We start from the raw sequence: 20,322 nt of genomic DNA, 5'->3' as shown, positions 1-20,322 counted from the left end.
TTACATTTTAACACAAGTTTCCACTGTGCTGATTTAGACTGCAGTTCAATACTTACAGTTTTGAAAAGTCTTGGAAGAAACAACTATTCATGCCATTGGTTTTGGTCACCAATCAGTTTTTTGCAAATGCCTCAAGTGTTCAGGATTTCGGGTGCTATTAAAAAAACCAACTTTAGACAGTTCCTTTTATTGGAATATCGATGAGACTTCTTCAATTTTATGCAGTTAACAATATGTGTCTGAATCACTCCCATAAGTGTGAAACACTTGCTTTTCTTTCTTTCTGTCTAAAATACATACAGAAATTCCATATGAAAATGTATGGAATGATATTGACCTGAAAATAGGGCTTCAAATCAAACAGGATAGAAATTGGTGCCTTCTATATAAAGAAGGATGTGGATAAATGTCATAGAGCTTTTCCAACAGAGAATTGTTCCTTCCTGTAGACACTGTCATTGGTGAGGAGGGATGTGCCCGCAATGTAGGAGGAAGAGTCTGCAACTCTCTGAAGCTTTTTACATTCCTGTGCAGATATTGTATCATATTGTGATGCAACTAGAAAGGATACTTTCAAAAGTACATCTGTAGAAGTTTGCTACAGTGTTTGATGACAAGCCAAACCTCCTTAATCTTCTCAGAAAGTAAAGGTGCTGGCATACTTTTCTTATGATTGTATTTATGTGCTGGTCCCAGGATAAGTCATCCATTATTTTAACACAGTGTAATTTAAAGCTGTTGGCTCTTTACCATCAATTCCCCAATGTAGACTGGTGCATATTCACACTCTTTCCTCTTCCTGATGTCAATAGTGAACTATATTTTTTGCTGATGAGCAAGAGGTTATTGTTACAGCACCATTCAACCACGTGTTCTATCTGACTCTATCCCCTCTCTCCCATATTGTCCTCCCATGTTTCTTTCGTCCATATACCTATGTAAGAGCCTGTTAAATATCCATAATCCGTCTGCCTCAACCACCAACCCCTCTATGTAAAAAATCATAACTCTTGACATCCCTCCTATACTTCAATAATTTTTAAAGTCTGTCCTCTCCTTTGCCACCCTGGGAAAAAGCTGCTGGTTGTTCGTTCTATCCATAGACACAAGAGATGTTGGAAATCTTGAGGAACATCCACTAAGTGCTGGAGAAGCGCAGCAGGTCTGGCAGCATCTATGGAGGGGAAAAGGAAAAAAACAGTCGACTTTTGGAAGGGAGACCCTTTATCAGGAATGGAAAGGAAGGGGAAAGAAGCCAGAAGTGGGGGGTGGGGGGAGTGAAAGCAACACAAGCTGGCAAGTGATAGGTGAAACCAGGTGAGGGGGAGGTGGGTGGGTAGATGAGGGAAATGCAATGAAGCAAAATATGGGAGGTGATAGATGGAAGAGGTAAGGGTTGAAGCAGAAGGAATCTAAAGGAGGAGAGGGTGGACCATGAGAAAAAGGGAAGATGGAGTGGCATCAGAGATAGCTGATGGGCAGGTGAGGAGAAGAGAAAGGGGTAAGAGGGGAGGCAGGATGAGGAATGGAGAAAAGAAGGGTGATGGAGGGGGGGTGGAAATTACCGGAAATTACAGAAATCGATGTTCATGCCATCAGGTTGAGGCTGCCCAGATGTAATACAAGGTGTTGTTCTTCCATCCTGAGCGTGGTCTCATCATGGCAGGAGAGGAGACTATAAACCAACATGTTGGGATGGGAATGAGAATGGGAAATTAAATTGAAATGAGTGACCACTGGGAAATCCTGCCTTTGTGGTGGACAGAGTGAAGGTGCTTGATGAAACAGTGTCCTAATCTATGTTGGGCCTCACCAATGTTAAGGAGGCTGCGCAGTCGCCCCACCTGGAAGAAATCTTTAGGGCCTTGAATGCTGCTGGGGAAGAATGTGTAGAGTTAGGTGTAGCAGGGATAAAAGCCCAAAGGGAGATTGGTAGCGATGGTCGGGTGAACAAGGAAGTCCTGTAGAGAGGGATCCCAGCAGAAAGGTGATAGGATCCTGTTGTAGATGGTGGAAGTTATGGAGAATGATGTTCCAGATATGGTGGCTCGTGGAGTGGTAGGTAAGGATAAGGGGATCCCTTTTCCTACTATGGCGGTGAAAGGATAGAGTAAGGGCAGATATGCTTGAAATAAACAAGATGCGGGTGTGGGTAGCATCAGTGGTGGTGGAAGAGAAACCCCGTTCCTTGAAAAAGGAGGACATCCCAGATGTAATGGAATGGAAAGTCTCAGCCTGAAAACAGATGCGGTGGTGACAAAGGAACAGAGAAAATGGAATAGCATTTTTACAAGTGGAAGGGTGAGAAGAGGTATAGTCAAGTTAGCTGTGAGATTCTCGTTGGTAGTCAGGGTATCCATGAGGAAGATTGAAAATGGGAGAAAGGAGTCATTGGTGGGGGGAAGTGGAGTATTCTTGCCAAAGTAGTAGGCTTTTGCCAGAGATGGAGGTGACGGAAGGAAATCTCGGTGTCATGGGGGACAAAGGTAAGGCCCTTGTTGAGGACGTAAAGTTCTGCTTCAGAGAGGGGAAGGCCAGAAGGGATGAAGAAGACATGACTGGAATTAGAGCTGGGGGAGTGGGTGTAGAGAGTTGGAGGGGTCAGAGGAAAGGAGGCGGGGTTCTGTGTTCAGGAAAGTAGGGTTAGAGAAAGGTGGGGGGGCTCAGAGAATTGGACAGGGGATGGTGAGGGGTAGCGGGAAGCCTGAGAGACCCGGGTTTGTTGGGGAGTAATGGTGAAACAAATGAAGCCATAGGACCCAGTAGCAGTCTTTTCCTGAATGTGAAGGCAGTAGAGGTTGTTGCTGAAGCTGGGGCTGGATATGGCTGGCAGAACCAGAGCTGGTGGTGGCAGTCTTGAGGTGTCCTGAGCTAAGCTCTATCTTTGCCTCTTATTGCCTGATAAACCCCTAGCAAAGAAAAAAGCCTTAGCTCACTCAACCTTTCCACAGAAAACATGGTTTCTATTCTAGGCACCATCCTGGTAAATCTTCTCTAAATCCTTCCTATAATGAGGCAACCAGAACTGAACACAATGCCCTAAATATGGTCTAACCAGAGTTTTATAGAGCAGCAACAATACTTAATGGCTCTTGAACTCAATTCCCCACCTAATGAGGATCAACGGACCATATGCCTTGTTAACTACCCTATTGACTTAAGTGTCAACTTTGAGGAATCTATGGACATTGACCCTAACATTCTGCAATTCCTCCACATTGCTGAGGATTCTGCCATTAATTTCGTACTCTACCTTCAGATTTGATCTTCCAAAATGAATCACTTTATATTTTTCCAGACTGAGCTCCATCTGTCACTTCATAGTGCCCTGTTGTAACCTATGACTACCTTCTACACTATCTACAGCACCAACCCATCCTTACTAATCCATCCTTCCATTTCTGTATACGTCAATTTTAAAAATCATGAACTTCAGAGGTCCAAGAACAGATCTCCACAGAACACCACTAGTCACTGGCCCAGACAGAATCTTTTCCATGGTCTAGCACCCTCTTACTTCTGTGGGGTAAGCCAGTACCAAATCCATACGTTTCCTTGGATTCCATAAACTAATTCAGAGTGTCAGGAAATTATCATGGGAAACATTGTTAAATGCCCTACTAAAATCCATATACCCCACATTTAACATTATACCTTCATTAATTTTGTCCATTTTGTTTTTGTCCATTTCTCAACAAGTCAATCAGGCTCATGAGACATGACCTGCCCCTCACAAAGCCATGTTGATTAGCCCCATTCAGACTATGCTTCTCCAAATACTCATTAAGTACAGTGCCTATAAAAAGTATTCACACCCCTCCCCCCTTGGAAGTTTTCATGTTTTATTGTTTTACAACATTGAATTACAGTGGATTTAATTTGGATTTTTTGACACTGATCAACAGAAAAAGACTCATGTCAAAGTGAAAACAGATCTCTACAAAGGGATCTAAATTAATTACAAATATAAAACACAAAATAATTGATTGAGTAAGTATTCACCCCCTTTAATGTGGCACTCCAACTTATCACTGGTGCAGCCAGTTGGTTTTAGAAGTCACAATATTAGTTAAATGGAGATCACCTGTGTGCAGTCTAGGTATTTCAATCAATTGTAGTAAAAATACACCTATATGTGGAAGGTCCAACTGCTGGTGGATCAGTTTCTGAGCAAAAACTACACCATGAAGACAAAAGAACTTTCCAAGCAGTTCTGCAAAAAGATTATTGAAAAGCACAAGTCAGAAGATGGATACAAGAAAATTTCCAAATTACTTAATATTCCTTGGAATACAGTTATTTCAATCTTCTTGAAATGGAAAGAATATGGTAGAGCTGTAATCTGTCTAGAGCAGCCTGTCCTCAAAAACTGAGTGGCCATGCAAGAAGGGACGAATGAGGGAGGCCACCAAGAGGGAGGAGTTAGAAGCTTCAGTGGCTGAGATGGGAGAGACAGTGCATGCAACTGTTGCCCAGGTGTTTTACCAGTAACAACTTTATGGGAGACTGGCAAAGAGAAAGCCACTGTTGGAGAAAAAAAATCTCAGATGAAATTAGAGTTTGCCATAATGTATGTGGGAGACTCTGAAGACAGCTGGAAGAAGATTCTATGGTCTGATGAAATAGAAATTGAGCTTTTTGACCATCAGACTAAATGCTATGTTTGGTGTAAGCCAAACACTGCACATAATCAAAAACATGCCATCCCTACTGTAAAGCATGGTGGTGGCTGCATCATGCTGTGGGGATGCTTCACTGCAGCAGGCCCTCGAAGTCTTGTGAAGGTAGAGGGTAAAATGAATGCAGCAAAATATGGAGAAATCCTGGAGGAAAACCTGATGCCAAGAGAACTCTGACTTGGAAGAGGATTTGTTTCCCAGCAAGACAATGACCCAAAGCATAAAGCCAAAGCTACACAGGAATAGCTTAAAACAACAAAGCTAATGTCCTGGACTGGCCAAGTCAGAGTCCAGACCTGAAATCAATTGAGAATTTGTGGCTGGACTTGAAAACGGCTGTTTACTCACAATCCCCATGCAATTTGACAGAGCTAATCAGTTTTGTAAAGAAGAGTGGGGAAAAATTGCAGAGTCCAGATGTGCAAAGCTGATAGAGACCTATCCACACAGACTCAAGGCTGTAATTGCTGCCAAAGGTGCATTGACTAAATATTGACGAAGTGTGTGAATAATTATGCAATCAATTATTTTGTTTTTAATAATTGTAATACATTTAGACCAATTTGTAGAAATGTGTTTTCACTTTGACAAAAAAGAGTTTTTTCTTTTGATCAGTGTCAAATAAACTAAGTTAAATCTACTGTGATTCAATGTTGTAAAACAATAAAACATAAAAACTTATGGGTGTTGTGATGTCGTTTTTTTTTTTAGCAGACTTTCTTGTTTTTACGAGGCCAAGTTGATAGCTCGATGCTCAACCCAGCACAGATGGAAAGCGTGCAAAGGAGCCAGCTGGATTTGAACTCTGGAGCCTTCACTCCAAAGTCCGGTGCTGATGCCACTATGCCACCAGCCGATGGGCCTGATGTAGAGTTACCTGAAATATGTTTTACCTTTCTATATCCATTGGTCTCACTTGTTGACACTTAAGTTTGGAATATATTCTCAATATTTTTTCTGTTCTATTTAGTCTTATATGATTGCCTGTAGTTGCTTGCTTTCAAGACTGACCTTATTCTTTGTCCAGTTGTTTTGAGATGCACGAATTGCTTTCAATCAGGTATCCCATTAGATCCAAGTTGTGGAGTTTAATATTACAGTACAGCAGATGGTAACACTAAGCTCAGTATCAGTTATGAACACTGGAAAAAGATATTGAGAAATTTTGGTTAAAAATAGGAATTCACTCTCAGAAGAGAACTGAAGATCTCTTGACCAAGCAAGTAGAAAGAATAGCGTGAAATTCCATTGATGTTAACTTTTTACATTTAATTTAATTGTGCCCAAATGGAATTAAGGGGGCATGAATTGAAATGGAGCTGCAGAAGTGTGTAAGAATATAGGATCAAAATTCAAAAACAATGCACAAGTACAAAATGTTGTGTGAATGAGAAGGCGTGATACTTCCATTTTACAGACTTGTGGTTACGTTTAAGATTTATGGTTTAGGATGGTGCTGGTGAATTCCAGTGACTACTTATTGGCAGAAAACAAAAAGAAAACCATTAATTATTCTATTAATAACAATCACTGCAAACAATGGAGAGGCAAGTGGTTGTGAGGTAGAGTCGAGGTTTCTCTGAGAGCAAGAAAAGACACAAGGTTTGATTGATTTAAATACCAGACTGAATCGGAAAGGTCGAGAAAAGGCTGAATCATGAAGGCAGGCCCAGGCCCGAGAGCGGTCCGAAAGCGAGAAATGACACTATTTGGATGATTGAAAAAGTCAGGGTATCGGGACCAGAGGCAAGGAATAGGCCATTTCTGCTTGGTTCTGCTCAGCTCTGTGCTGAACTGAAACTATGGTCTGCTGCAGCTGGAGTGATGCCTAGCTTCTTGTCAGTGGACTCACAACATTTTCTCGGCTCTACACTGAACTGCGGCTGTGACTGGCTCTGGCTGCAGTGATGCCTGGCTTCATGCCTGTGGATTCACTTTAATAAAATTTCAGTTCTAAATTCTTTTTGCTTACTTCTATTATTTGCACAATTTGTTATTTTTGCTTTGCACAGTGCGTGTTTGATGGTCTTTTCTTCTTAATGGGTTCATTTGGGTTTCTTTGTTTTGTGACTACCTGTAAGGAGACAAATTTCAAGGTTGTTTAATGTATACATACTTTGATAATAAATGTACTTTGAACTTGGAACATATAACTGGGAATAAATCTATTCCAGATTTAGAAAATTACTACTCAAAATGAAGAGACAAATGATGATACTAAAGCATCTTGGAATCCAGTTGGGATAGCTTCTATAAAACTCAAAAATCTAACTCTAGCAAAGTCAAATTTAAATAAGAGGTCAAATATAATGGGACTTATAGGGAGTCCACTGCAGCAGTATGTATTAAGAGATTTTTAACTATTGAAAGTTTTTTAACCATTGAAAATTGATATCTTAAACAGCAAAGCTATATAATGGAATAAAATTAACTTGGCCACCTGCTCTTTTTCACGAAAACAAAATATACAAAAGTCATTTGTTTATCTCTTTACCTTTCTCCTTTTGCTTCTTGGATCACATTATTTTATTTATTTACTTTTGTAAGTTACTTGCCATTGCATTTTTATATTTCTGGCAATGGGACAGAGACAAATAGACGTTAGATACTTTAAGAACTTTGAAGTTTTGAGAGTTAATCATAGTTGGCAGAATTTAAGAAAATAAGCCCAAAATTAAGCCTTTCTTCCACATAGATTATTCCAAAGGCAGTTTAAGATGCCCAGCGACTACTTATGGATAGAAAAACAGAACAAAGGACTCTAATATATACCTTATTAATCATTCTTTATTAATAACAATCAACTTTAACAAAGCTGACAATGGAGAGGGGATTAAAGGGTGGCCAAGGGATGCAGAAGTAACTGGTGGCAGAGGAACAGGCACAGGCAAGGCAGGTCGTGGCAAGTGGAGACGAGTGGTGGTGGAGGTTCAGAGAAGGCCTGGTTGTGGCAAGCAGAATTGGGGTCGAAACAGAATCAAAGCAGAGTTGTAGCTTCCCCGAGAGGGAGGAAAGTCTTGATTTCTGATCAATGTAAGCAACTGGCTGAATTGAAAAGGTTGGGTACAGGTTGAACCATGGGAGCGGGTCCAGACCCCAACATGGTCCGAGAGTGAGGAACAGCCTGATGTTTGGATGATTTAAGTGCTGGGAGAGATTGAAAAGACCAGGATGTTGGGACCGGAGGCGAGATGAGGGCTGGTTCTGTTTGCTGATCTGTGATGTTTATCAGCTGTACACTGAAATGCAGTGCCAGCTACAGTGATGCCTGGCTTCACATCTGTGATCTCACAACATTTACTCGGCTTCGCAGTGAACCATGGCTGTCGCCTTCTCCGGCTGCAGAGATGCCTGGCTTCGTGTCTTTTGTAAAACACCACTTCTGAATCTAGTACTTTGAATTTTAAAGTTTCAACTTTGAAATTAAACAGATGGATAAATTGAAGAACATCACAGTACAGGAACGAGTTTGTTGGCCTACAATGTTGTGCTAAACTAATGAAACTTGTAATTAAATGCCTAACTAAATTAATCCTTTCTGCCTATACAAGTCCATATCTGTCCATTCTCTGCACATGCATGTGCCTATGTAAGAGCCTATTGAACAAAAATCTCAGATGGCACGGGAGAGAGATGACACTTTGCAGGCAGTTAATAGTGACAGAGTTTCACACTTAATATTGACCTTTTAAACATGAAAACTGTAGTCAAAACTGCTGCAGTAAGCAAGATATTTCATCCATTTAAATGGATTAGCAGTACTAATATCCCTCAACAGAGCTCAGGACAGATCACCCAGAAGGTAAACACAGCTGCTGGAAATGCCATGGGGACCTCCATTGTCTCAGAAAACATGGCTACAGGGCAGGGCTTAAGGAAAGACTGAAATGCAGGGTTCTAAGGCTCTCGCTCCCTCACATTCTCCTAACGTACAGACATTAGAAAACGAGATTGAAGACCAGAGAGCATGATTGCTTTATCAGAGTGACATGAGGGACTGCTGTTCTATTTCACAGAGACATGGCTCATTCCCAATTCTCCTGACATAGTGCTCCATTGGTACATGCATGGATGAGTGTACTTGGGTGAATCAGGAGATTCATAATTTGAAAGTTAGATCTGTTGTATGTAGGGCTAGTGATCTAGAGTCATATAAGAAATCCAAGTACAACCTCTGGAAGGCCGTTGCAAGTGCAAAAAGGGAATTTCAGATTAAACTAGAATCACAAATGGACACTTGACATCTGTGGCAGGGCTTGCATAATATATTGAATTGAATTGACTTTATTTCTTAATTCCTTCACATACATGAGGAGTAAAAATCTTTATGTTACATCTCTGTCTAAATGTCCAATTTATAGTCATTTGTAATAAATAGTATGTACAACAGGACAATCAATATAACATAGAAATACAGTTGTGTCAGCAGAAATTAAGCAGTCTGATGGTCTAGTAGAAGAAGCTGTCCAGGAGCCTGTTGGTCCTGGTTTTTATGCTGTGGTACTTTGTCCCAGATGGTAGCAGCTGGAACAGTTTGTGGTTGGGGTGACTCGTGTCACCAATGATTTTTCCGGCCCTTTTTATGCACCTGTCTGTGTAATGTCCTGAATAGTGGAAAGTTCACATCTACAGATGTGCTGGGCTGTCTGCACCACTCTCTGCAGAGTCCTGCGATTGAGGGAATTACAGTTCCCCAACGGAGATGTAATAAGGGCAATGTTATGATAGTTATCGGGGATTTCAAATCCGGTTGGAACTGGTTCCCAAGAGAAAAATAAAGTATTCTAAAGAGAGGATGAAGCAACTGTGGCTAACAAAGGAAGTCAAAGACAACATAAAAGCAAAAGAGAGGGCATATAATATAGCAAAAATTAGTGGGAAAGTAGATAGATTGGGAAGTTTTTTACAAACCAACAGAAGTCACCTAAAAAAGCCATAAGGAGAGCAAAGATGAAATAGGTAAGCTAGCCAATAATATAAAAGAGGATACAATTTTCTTTCAGATGTCTAGATTAAAAGAGAGGCGAGAGTGGATATTGGACTGCGGGAAAATTATGCTGTCAAAGTAGTAATTGGGGTAAAAGGATAGTGGAGGAACTTATTAAGTATTTTGCGTCACTCTTCACTGTAGAGACACTAGCAGAATGCCAGAAATGTGGAAGTGCCAGGTGGCAGAAGTAAGCTCCTAAAGGAGGAGTTGCTTGGGGAAACCTGAACCAGATGGACTACACCCGAATGTTCTGAAAGAGGTAGCTGAAGAGATTGTGAAGGCATTAATAATGATCTTTCCAGAATCACTAGATTCTGGAATAGTTCAAGAAGATTGGAAAATTGCAAATGTCGCTCTAATCTTTAAGAAGGGAGGGAGGCAGAAGAAAGGAAATTATAAGCTAGTTAACCTAATTTCAGTGATTGGAAAGATGTTGGAGTCTATTATTAAGGATGAGGTCTCAAGGTACTTGGAAGCACATAACAAAATAGGCCAAAATCAGCATGGTATCCTTAAGGGGAAAATCTTGCCTGACAAATTTGTTGGAATCTTTTGAGGAAATGACAGGCAGGCTAGTTAAGGAGAATTAGTGTATGTTGTTTATTTGGATTTTCAGAAGGCCCTTGCAAGGTGCCACTCACAATACTGCTTAACAAGAAAGGAGTCTGTGGTATTACAGGAAAGATACCAGCATGAATAGATGTCTGACTGGCAGGAGGCAAAGAGAAAGAATAAAGGGGGCCTGTTCTGTTTGGCTGCTGGTGACTAGTGGTATTCCGCAGAAATCATTATTGGAACCACTTATAATTTAATGATTTGGATGAAGGAATTGATGGCTTTGTGGCCAAGTTTGATGATTTGAAACTAGGTGAAGGGGCAAGTAGTGTTGAAGCACTTAGACAGATTGGGAGAATGGGCATAGAAGCAGCGGATGGAATATAGTTCAGGAAAGTGCATGGTCATGCACTTTGGTAGAAAGAATAAAATTGTGAACTATAAATAAGGAAATAAAGTTCAAAAATCAGATGTGCAAGTATACTTGGGAGTCCTCATCAGGATTCCGTAAAGGTTAACTTGCAGGTTGAGTCTGTGGTGAGGAACGCAAATGCAATTCATTTTGAGAGGAGAGAATACGAAAGCAAGGATGCATGCTGAGGTTTTAATAGGCATTGGTCTGACTGCACTTAGAGTATTGTGAGCAGTTCTGGGGCCTTTATCTAAGAAAAGATGTGCTGACATTGGAGAAGGTCCAGAGGAAGTTCACAAGAATAATCCCAGGAATGACTGGGTTAACATATGAGGAGCATTTGATAGCTCTTGGCCTGTACTCACTGGAATTTAGATGAATGTAGGGGGTATCTCACTGAAACGTATTGAATATTGAGAAGCCTATATAGAGTGGATGTGGAGAGGATGTTTCCTATAGATAGTGGAAGAGTCTAGGGCCAGAGGGCACGACCTCAGAACAGAGAGACATTCAATTAGAACAGGGATGTGGAAAATATTTTTTAGGCAGAGTGTGGTAAATCTGTGGAATTCAATGCCACAGACTGCTGTGGAGGTTTATAGCTTCTTGATTAATCAGGTCTTCAAAGGTTACAGGGAGAATGGGGTTGAGAGGGATAATAAATAGGAGGATGATTCCTGGAATGCAGGGGCTAACATATGAGGAGCTTTTGTCGGCTCTTGGACTGTATTTATTAGAGTATAGAAGAATGAGAGGGGATCTCATAGAAACATTTCGAATGTTGAAAGGGTTGGACAGAGTAGATATGGAAAGGCTGTTTCCCTTGGTGGGTGAGTCCAGGACAAGAGGCCACCGTCTTAAAATTAGAGGGTACACATTTAAAACAGATGAGGAGAAATTTTTTTAGCCAGAGGGTCGTGGATTTATGGAGTTTGTTGCCACATACAGCTGTGGAGGCCCGATCATTGAGGGTGTTTAAGGAGGAGATTTATAGGTACCTAATTAGTCAGGGTATCAAGGGATATGGGGAAAAGTCAGAAATTGGAAGTAGATGGGAGAGTAGTTTAGTCATGGTGGAGTGGCGGAGCAGACTCAAAGGGCTGAATGACCTAATTCTGCTCCTATGTCTTATGGTCTTTAAAAAGTTCTTCCCATCCTTTGAGGGTAGGAGGTTTAATCCGCAGTAACTTGTACCATAGACTGCTTTGATGGCACTGAAGAAGCCTCTTTGTGTCACCAGAGTTTTGCAAGTCTCTGTATTCCCTGTGCTTTCTCAGTCCACCAAGAATTCTTTAGCTCTCTCATCCTATGCTGGACTTTTCCCTTATCTCTAGAGTAAACTTCTCTTTTGGCTTGCTACTGATGTCATTCTGCCATACACAAAAGGCTTTCCTTTTCTTGGTTTTGTGGAACACTACAAGTCACAGGCCGTCAGTCAGAATAAATCCAATCGAACACTATCCTTCATCTTCTGTGGGCAAGCCTTTTCTGTCTGGCCAGCTCATCGTGTTTCCACGCCTCTTAATATTCTGGATAAGCCTCCCATGAGGGGCCTTGTCAAGTGCTTTACTGAAGTCCACATGTTCAACATCCACGACGTTACTTTCTTCAGTCATCTTTGCCACCTCCTCAAAAATCTCAATCAAGATGTGACGATACCAATGTCACTAATTAGGCAATGGTTTTCCAAATACTCATAAATCCTATCCCTAAGGATCTTCTCCAGTAGTTTCTCTACCACTGATGTGAGACTCACGAGTCTATTATTTCCAGGATTATCCCTGTTTGTGTCCTGTCAATAATGGACCAACATTAGCTACTCACCAGGCCTTCAGGACATTACCTGTGGCAAGAGAGTACACAAAGTTTTTGCCCAAGGCTCCAACAATCTCATCTCTTGCTTCTCTCAATAAACAGGGGCATATCCTATCAGCCCCAATGACTTATCCACCTTAATTTTCTATGAGACTCATTACTACTTTCATCTCTATCTCAAAATGTCCTCACGTACAGAAGATTGAGGGGGGATCTTATTGAAACATATAAAATTCTAAAGGAATTGGACAGGCTAGATGCAGGAAGATTGTTTCCGATGTTGGGGAAGTCCAGAATGAGGGGTCACAGTTTAAGGATAATGGGGAAGCCTTTTAGGACCAAGATGAGAAAAAACTTCTTCACACAGAGAGTGGTGAATCTGTGGAATTCTCTGCCACAGGAAACAGTTGAGGCCGGTTCATTGGCTATATTTAAGAGGAAGTTAGATATGGCCCTTGTGGCTAAAGGGATCAGGGGGTATGGAGAGAAAGCAGGTACAGGGTTCTGAGTTGGATGATCAGCCATGATCATACTGAATGGCGGTGCAGGCTCAACGGGCCGAATGGCCTACTCCTGCACCTATTTTCTATGTTTCTATGTTTCTACTAGTGGTTCCACATTAACCTCCCTGACCTCAACATTCTTGTCCTTTAACATCTGCCAGACGATGCTGAGGATGTTCTACAAGTCTGTGGTGGCCAGTGCTATCATGTTTACTGTTGTGTGCTGGGGCAGCAGGCTGAGGGTAGCAGACACCAACAGAATCAACAAACTCATTCGTAAGGCCAGTGATGTTGTTGGGGTGGAACTGGACTCTCTGATGGTGGTGTCTGAAAAGAGGATGCTGTCCAAGTTGCATGCCATCTTGGACAATGACTCCCATCCACTCCATAATGTACTGGTTAGGCACAGGAGTACATTCAGCCAGAGACTCATTCCACCAAGATGTAACACTGAACGGCATAGAAAGTCATTCCTACCTGTGGCCGTCAAACTTTACAACTCCCCCCTCAGAGTGTCAGACACCCTGAGCCAATAGGCTGGTCCTAGACTTATTTCCACTTGGCATGATTAACTTATTATTATTTAATTATTTATGGTTTTATATTGTTATATTTCTTCACTATTCTTGGTGCGGCTGTAATGAAACCCAATTTCCCTCGGGATCAATAAATTATGTCTGTCTGTCTGTCTGTCAAGTATTGATGCTGAGTACGCATTTAGAACATGTACTATGTCTTCTGCTTCCAAGCTCACGTTCCCTCCTTTAGCCTTGAGTGATCCTGCTCTCTTAAATTAGTTATCTTCTTGCTATTAATGTATGTATAGAATGCCTTTGGATTCTCTTTTATCCTGCTTGCCAAGGAATTTTCATGGCCCATTCTGACTCTCCTAATCTTCTTTGTGAGTTCTTTTCCAGCTCCATTTGATTTTGGCTTCCTAAGCCTTACATATACTTTTTTCTTGACTAAATTCACTATGACTCTCTACATTCAAAGTTTCTGCATCTTGCCATCCTTGTTCTTCTTTCTTGCTGGAACCTGAACTGTACTCAGAGCAGTTGGCATTAGGTGGCCATCTTCATTACATTCCCTCACCATGTTGAAACTGTTAAAAATTCTCATACAAGGGGTCAAGCAAAAGTAATTTTTGAGTTGCTGTAATCTACAACAATATTTTTGAAGCTTACTGCTACGTGGGTAGAAACATGTGCAGCAGTGTTTATTCAAATCTTGTAGTTTTGAAACAGATTTGGAAAAATACCTTATATTACTACATCTTTTTCACCAAAAGAAAATCTGGTTATAAATATCACTGTGCTTGTAATGTCATCTAGTTAATCTCTCCTCTAAAATTATCAATCTTGTATGTTTTTAGAATTCTTTGCTATCTTGTAATTTTTATTATATATATTTCAAAACAGTAAAGTGCTTACTGATTTTCTCATGAAGAAAACCACGTTATTGAAATTTATACCTCTGTATTTGCAGATAATGTTAGTTTTATCAGATATTGAAAACATTTTGTTGGATCCTAAATAGAATGTACAAGATGATTGACCTTGGTAACATGATGGTATTGTTCATAGAAAAGTACTGCTGACTGTTAAGTCATACGGTATTTTCACAATCATGATCAATATTGCTTATTCTGCATGAACCTTTCAAGCAACCCTTAATAGTTTCTGAATGTTTTATCCTTCGGATTCTGTAAAATATGGTTGGTCAAGTTAATTTAAAGGCAAAGCCAGTTACAGTGTTGTGTTCTAAACCCCAAACTATCCTGTGAATGTAAATAAATAGTGGAGATAATAGTTTTTTTTTAAAAAATAGCAGATTAGGAATTGATTTGCATCTTGTAGGACTTAGTAGAAGGTGAATTTAGGAGGGAAATAAGTTTTTTTTTAAACTAGGCACCTATAAATTGTAAAATAGGAATTATGTACAATTCAGGATTTACAGCAGACTGATAGAATCAAGTTTTAAAAAAGAGTGAAGTAATATACAGGGATTCACTATCAATTTAGAAATCTGATAGTGGAATGGAAAGAAGCTGTTCCTGAGATATTGAATGTGTGTCTTCAGGCTCCCGTACCTCCTTTTTGACGTTATCAATGAGAAGATTGATGGGGGTCCTTAATGTTGGATGCCACCTTTTTGAGGCATCACCTTTTCAAAATGTCCTAATTACTGTGGAGGTTAGTGCCAATTATGGAGCCGGCTGAGTTTCAGCTTTCTGCTGCTTGAATTAGACATAAGACTATAGGATATAGGAGCAGACTTAGACCATTTAGCCTATTGGGTCTGCGCTGCCATTTCAACATGGCTGATCCAATTTTCCTCTCAGCCCCATTCTCCTGCCTTTTCCCCGTATCTCTTTATGCCCTGACCAATCAAGGATCTTATCAAACTCTGCCTTAAATACATATAAAGACTTAGCCTCCACAGCTGCCTGCGGCAAAGAATTCCACAGAATCACCACTTTCTGGCTAAAGAAGTTTCTCCTCCACTCCATTCTAAAAGGACTCCGTCTGTTCTGAGGCTGTGTCCTCTGGTCTTAGACTCTCCCATTGGAGGAAATGTCCTCTCCACATCCAGTCTAACAAGGCCTTTCACCATTCAATAGGTTTCAATGTGGTCACCCTTAATTCTTCTGAATTCTAGTGATTGATCCGCAAATCTAAGATCTAAATAACAGGTGGATGCTGCAACTATTTGGTTTCACTTGAACAAGTGGACCAAAACTCGGTAGTTCCTTCAAAACCCACTTTATTGTAATACAGAGAAGAAAATAGAGAGTTGCAAGAAATGTTTTATATTGTACACTACCTACACCACTAATAGGTAGGGTTAACTTAAGCAACCCCTAGTAGTCTACACCACCAAATATACTTAGCAACGTCTGCGTGGTCCCTGAAGCAGGCGATCGACCGTGGACTGGCTAGGATGGAGGTCCTTGGCGTCAGTTCAACTGCTCAGCCTGAAGGTGGGACCCAGGCAAGTGGTCTGCCCAAGAAGGAACTTGCTCATCTTTATAGCACTATTGCCACCTCCCAGTCCAGCTGGAAGGGGCTAGGCATCTAATCTGACACTTAATGACCCCAATTTAGCCAATCCAAGTCCCAGTCATGTATTAGGCCAACATACATTCTCCACACCTGCAAGTATCAAGGTCGATATGACCTTCAACAATTGGCCTCTGCTTCCCCAGGGACAATGCATCCTATTAAGTTTACAATCAAACAATGTAAAAAAATATTTTTAGAGACAAGGTAATTGATTGCTTTTATGCAAATCAGCACTTTTAGCTTGTTCTCTTGCATGTTATCCAGTATACCAGGGTTATATATTGTCCTCTCCTTATTCAGTATAAAGGGTCAATCTGCCCAACAACGTAACAGGCCCACAAATTTCTAATTGTTAACCATTTCTTTACCATATCCATTTTCATACCCACTCACTCTACCCATACACTATACACTTACTTATACAGTGATCAATCTATCTATACATTAAACTCATGAAAGACTGTACAGCCCAACAGTAGCAACTCCATCCACAAAATTTCTGTACTTTGTTGCACATTATTATTTTGGCACAACATTGCAGCACCAAATGAACATTTGACATAAACATTAATAAAATTGAGTTGAAATGCTAGATGATCTTTCTTTGATACTGATAAGGCAGATCATTTCCTTATATTAACAACTAACCACAGAAAGGATGGATTAGAAATTTATTTTTTTAATATATTTCTTTTTAAAAAGTAACAATCTTGATCTCCAGAATTAAAAGCTTGCTTACTCTGTGTGTGTGTGTGTGTGTGTCCCAAATAAATGGATCACAACCTAAATAGATCAGTGATTTAAGGAAGCACATTTTATTTACAGCAGAGCCTTCTAAAGTTCATTTGAAGGCCACAGATTTTTTATTTGTATTCAGGTTCCTTATGAAAAGCAAGATAACTGAGCATATTGGAAGCCAATAATTAAGTACCCGTCCTCCGACAAATTACGGCTCTGTTTATTGATGCAGTATTTAAAATGTTCTGTATTATCACTTACTATCATTATCCTCACTCCTAATTTTGAGCTTAAGAATGTCAAAATCATTGTTTTTTTGCCAAAGACATTTTAATATTTTATGGCATTTTCTGGTGATGCCAAAACAAAAATTAGTTTTCATATTTTATTGGTAATGAATTATTGATGAAATATGTGCAATAAGTTGTAATTTTCACAGTAAGATAGTAACAGCATTTCACACAATAAAATAAAAGTAAGATGATAAATATTCTTTTAACTATAGCAATATGCACTATGACATGCAATATCTTCATTCTCGGATAATGTTAAAAGATTTTCATTTCATTAATAAATTTAAATCGTGTTTTGGAATGGAAAATCAGTTATTTTGAATTTTACTCATTTTTGATTGTTCATGGGAAAATACTTTTCAACAAATATAACTATATAATATAACTTAATAAAATTTACACTTCATATTTGACTTAATCACACAACAATCGTTTTGATTGGCATTTTCCTAAATCTAGGTCAAATGTAATGGGTTAGAAAGACATTGACAGCAGTGATAAAATCTGTTTTTGGTAGTAATCTCTGTTTGCTGAATTGACATCTAGAAGAATATCTCTGATTAATGGGGGGGGGGGGGGGGGTGGCATGCCCCATGATGCTGTTATCTTGATGAGCAGGTAACTCTGGCTTCAACCTTTGAATACTGTGTGAACATGTGACATGTTTGGCAGGGGATAGTTAGTTTTCCTGATGAGAAATTAGATAATTTGCCCATATTAAAAGGAACTGTTTCATTGAAATAACACAGACATTGATAAATGTTGAATATAAATTAAGGGGAGAACTGAGCATGAGGAAAAAGAAGAATTGTTTTCTCTTTTGAAAGCCTTTCTTAAACAAATATATATTACATGGCCAAAAATATCTCAAATGTCTTTATCTGCTGAGGTGAGCTGTAATTTATGACCAGAACATAAGAGATAAGAGCAGCTGTAGTTCATGAGGTCCTTTAAGATTGCTTGCTTGCTGTTCAAAGAAATTAGTAGAACTTCAAAAGATCTTTTTTTTTGTTTATGATGGCAAAGCTAGCACACAAAATACCTTACAAAGCTTTCAATCCTCACTTTTCCTAAAATAAACTCAATAGCTGTGGATAAAAGATATGCTAACGTAGAATACTATGGAGATGTGTTAGATGATTATCTCTTTCATTGAGCAAGATTCTCAATCATAAAGGAATAAATGCAGCAGCACGTAAGCAAATAGATGTATGGAATATTGGGTCAATGTTGACATGTAACAGCAGTATTTTTCTTGACCTCATAGCAGTAGTGGAATGTACTTTGTTGATGTTATGGTTTTCCTCGCCACAAAACAAAATAATCAGAGAACGTGGGAGAGATCAACTGTCTATTCCATTATTGTAAGGTGTCAATAATATTTACTGTTTTAGTTATGGGGTTCTCTAACAGCCTGCCAAGCAATACTACAATAGAGATATATTCTGTATTATTCCTTTTCATATACTACCATTGAGATCAATATCCTTTGTGAGGTTGCATAAGGGAGCAAAGCAAAATGTGATTCTTGGACAATGCACATTAGGGGAAGTTGAAGTCAAAGATTTGAACATAAAAAGAGTTAACACGTAAATGCGATGACTGGCATTTAATCAAAGAATTGTGACATATTAACTAAATCCATAAAGATATGGTGTGACTTGCATAACAACTTCACAAGCTCACTTTTAAAATAGTTTTTAAATGCATTGTTAGTACAACTTTGGCAAACAGATTATTTTTTATTAAATATGAACTCAAATTCCAGACTGATTCGTATCTCTTCACATCCATTCTCAATAATAGTGACAACAGTTGGAAGAAACATTTACAATCCATAGGAACTTGAAGTTCTGGCATAACCTAATGTAGGACTGTGAGTAATAGTCCTACATCTGGGAGTTATAACCTATAACTAACCATTGACATTTTGATCATTTTCTCATCAGCTGATACAAAGGAAGTGTGTTTTCTTGGACTTCTAAATGTGTGCGTGCGTGCGTGCGTGTGTGTGTGTGTTTGTGCGAGCGCGCTTTATCATGATTTTGTTTTGCTTCCAATCAAAACTACCTTACATTGACTTATATTATTGTATGTTATTTTCTAGGAAACACTCATAGAATGGTGTGATGATAAGGAATTGAATCTTATTTTAACCACTGGGGGAACTGGGTTTGCCCCAAGAGATGTAACTCCAGAGGTGAGTATTTCTGAATAAGTATGCCAGTAATAATACTTGCTGAAGTTATTGATTATTCCGAGTCTTATTCATAAAATAATGCTTTTAATACACCTTTTATTTTCTTTATCCTATTAATCCAACATCATCATATCATGAATATCAATTTCATAGAAGGAGGTTGTGAAATTCTTTATGAAAGCAGCAAATAGTAAATGAAGGAAAATGGTGAGGTATTTGACAAGGTAGCAATTAGGAGGCCAGTAGAGAAGGCCCAGGTGCACAAAATTTAGGTAAAACTGGCCATGCGGGTAACAACTTGAGTACTCTTACTTTGTCATAGATAAAGACCATTCAGCCCATTGAGTCCATGCCAGCTCTCAGAGGATTTTCATTAATCCATTCTTTCTCATGTACTCAACAAATACCCTCTCAACCACCCATCCCCCCATCATCACACACACTAGGAGTAATTCACAGTAACCAATTAACATACCAACCAACATGTGTTTGCGGTTTGGGTGTATACCCATAAAGTCCCTGGGAGAATGTATGTACTCTGCACATAAAGCATCCAAGGTCACAATCAAACCCCAAACCCAAATCACTGGAGTTTTCAGGCAGCTCATCACACAGGAGGACAAATCTTCAAGAATGAGATAAAAAATAACCTTTTCATTAATGGAAAAGTATGATGAACAATGTTTTGTAGGGGTCCACTTTGGGATGCACTATCAGGCATTTGCCATCCCTATTTATTCTTGACGTTAACTAGTATTTTCACTATGTTCCCTACCATCAACATCCTCAGGAGTCACACAATAGATGAAAAACTCAGCTGAACCAGCAAGTTAAATACTGTTGCAAGAAATATGTCAGAAGCTGGGTGTCTTGCAGTCTGATTGACTTTCTGACAAAAAAACACTTACCACCATCTACAAAGGACAGGTCAGGATGAAATACTTGCCATTTGAAGCTCCAGCAACACTCAAGAAGTTTGGCAGTATCCAAGGCAATGCAGTATTCTTAACTGGCATCCCATCCACTTCCCTGAATATTTATTACTTTTACCATAATGCTACTATAACTGCCA

The 20,322-nt window shown here is 39.5% G+C and overlaps 1 protein-coding gene across 20 annotated transcripts in view; it reads left to right on the top strand.

Moving 5' to 3' along the window:
* LOC140725128 (gephyrin) overlaps positions 1–20,322 on the top strand; it is a 598,333-nt gene that overhangs the window by 328,862 nt on the left and 249,149 nt on the right. For 19 of the 20 annotated variants that reach the window (XM_073040167.1, XM_073040183.1, XM_073040180.1 and 16 more), the window contains exon 4: positions 19,158–19,250. The exons of the other annotated variant lie outside the window; for it this stretch is intronic. In XM_073040167.1, coding sequence (XP_072896268.1) covers positions 19,158–19,250 — 93 coding nt within the window. The remainder of the gene's footprint in view (positions 1–19,157; positions 19,251–20,322) is intronic. 20 annotated transcript variants of the gene reach the window in all.

This window comes from Hemitrygon akajei, chromosome 3 (genome assembly GCF_048418815.1).
Source record: "Hemitrygon akajei chromosome 3, sHemAka1.3, whole genome shotgun sequence".
NCBI classification, from domain to species: domain Eukaryota; kingdom Metazoa; phylum Chordata; class Chondrichthyes; order Myliobatiformes; family Dasyatidae; genus Hemitrygon; species Hemitrygon akajei.
Note: the sequence above shows the minus strand (reverse complement) of the source record. Positions and strands in the feature narration are given on the sequence as shown.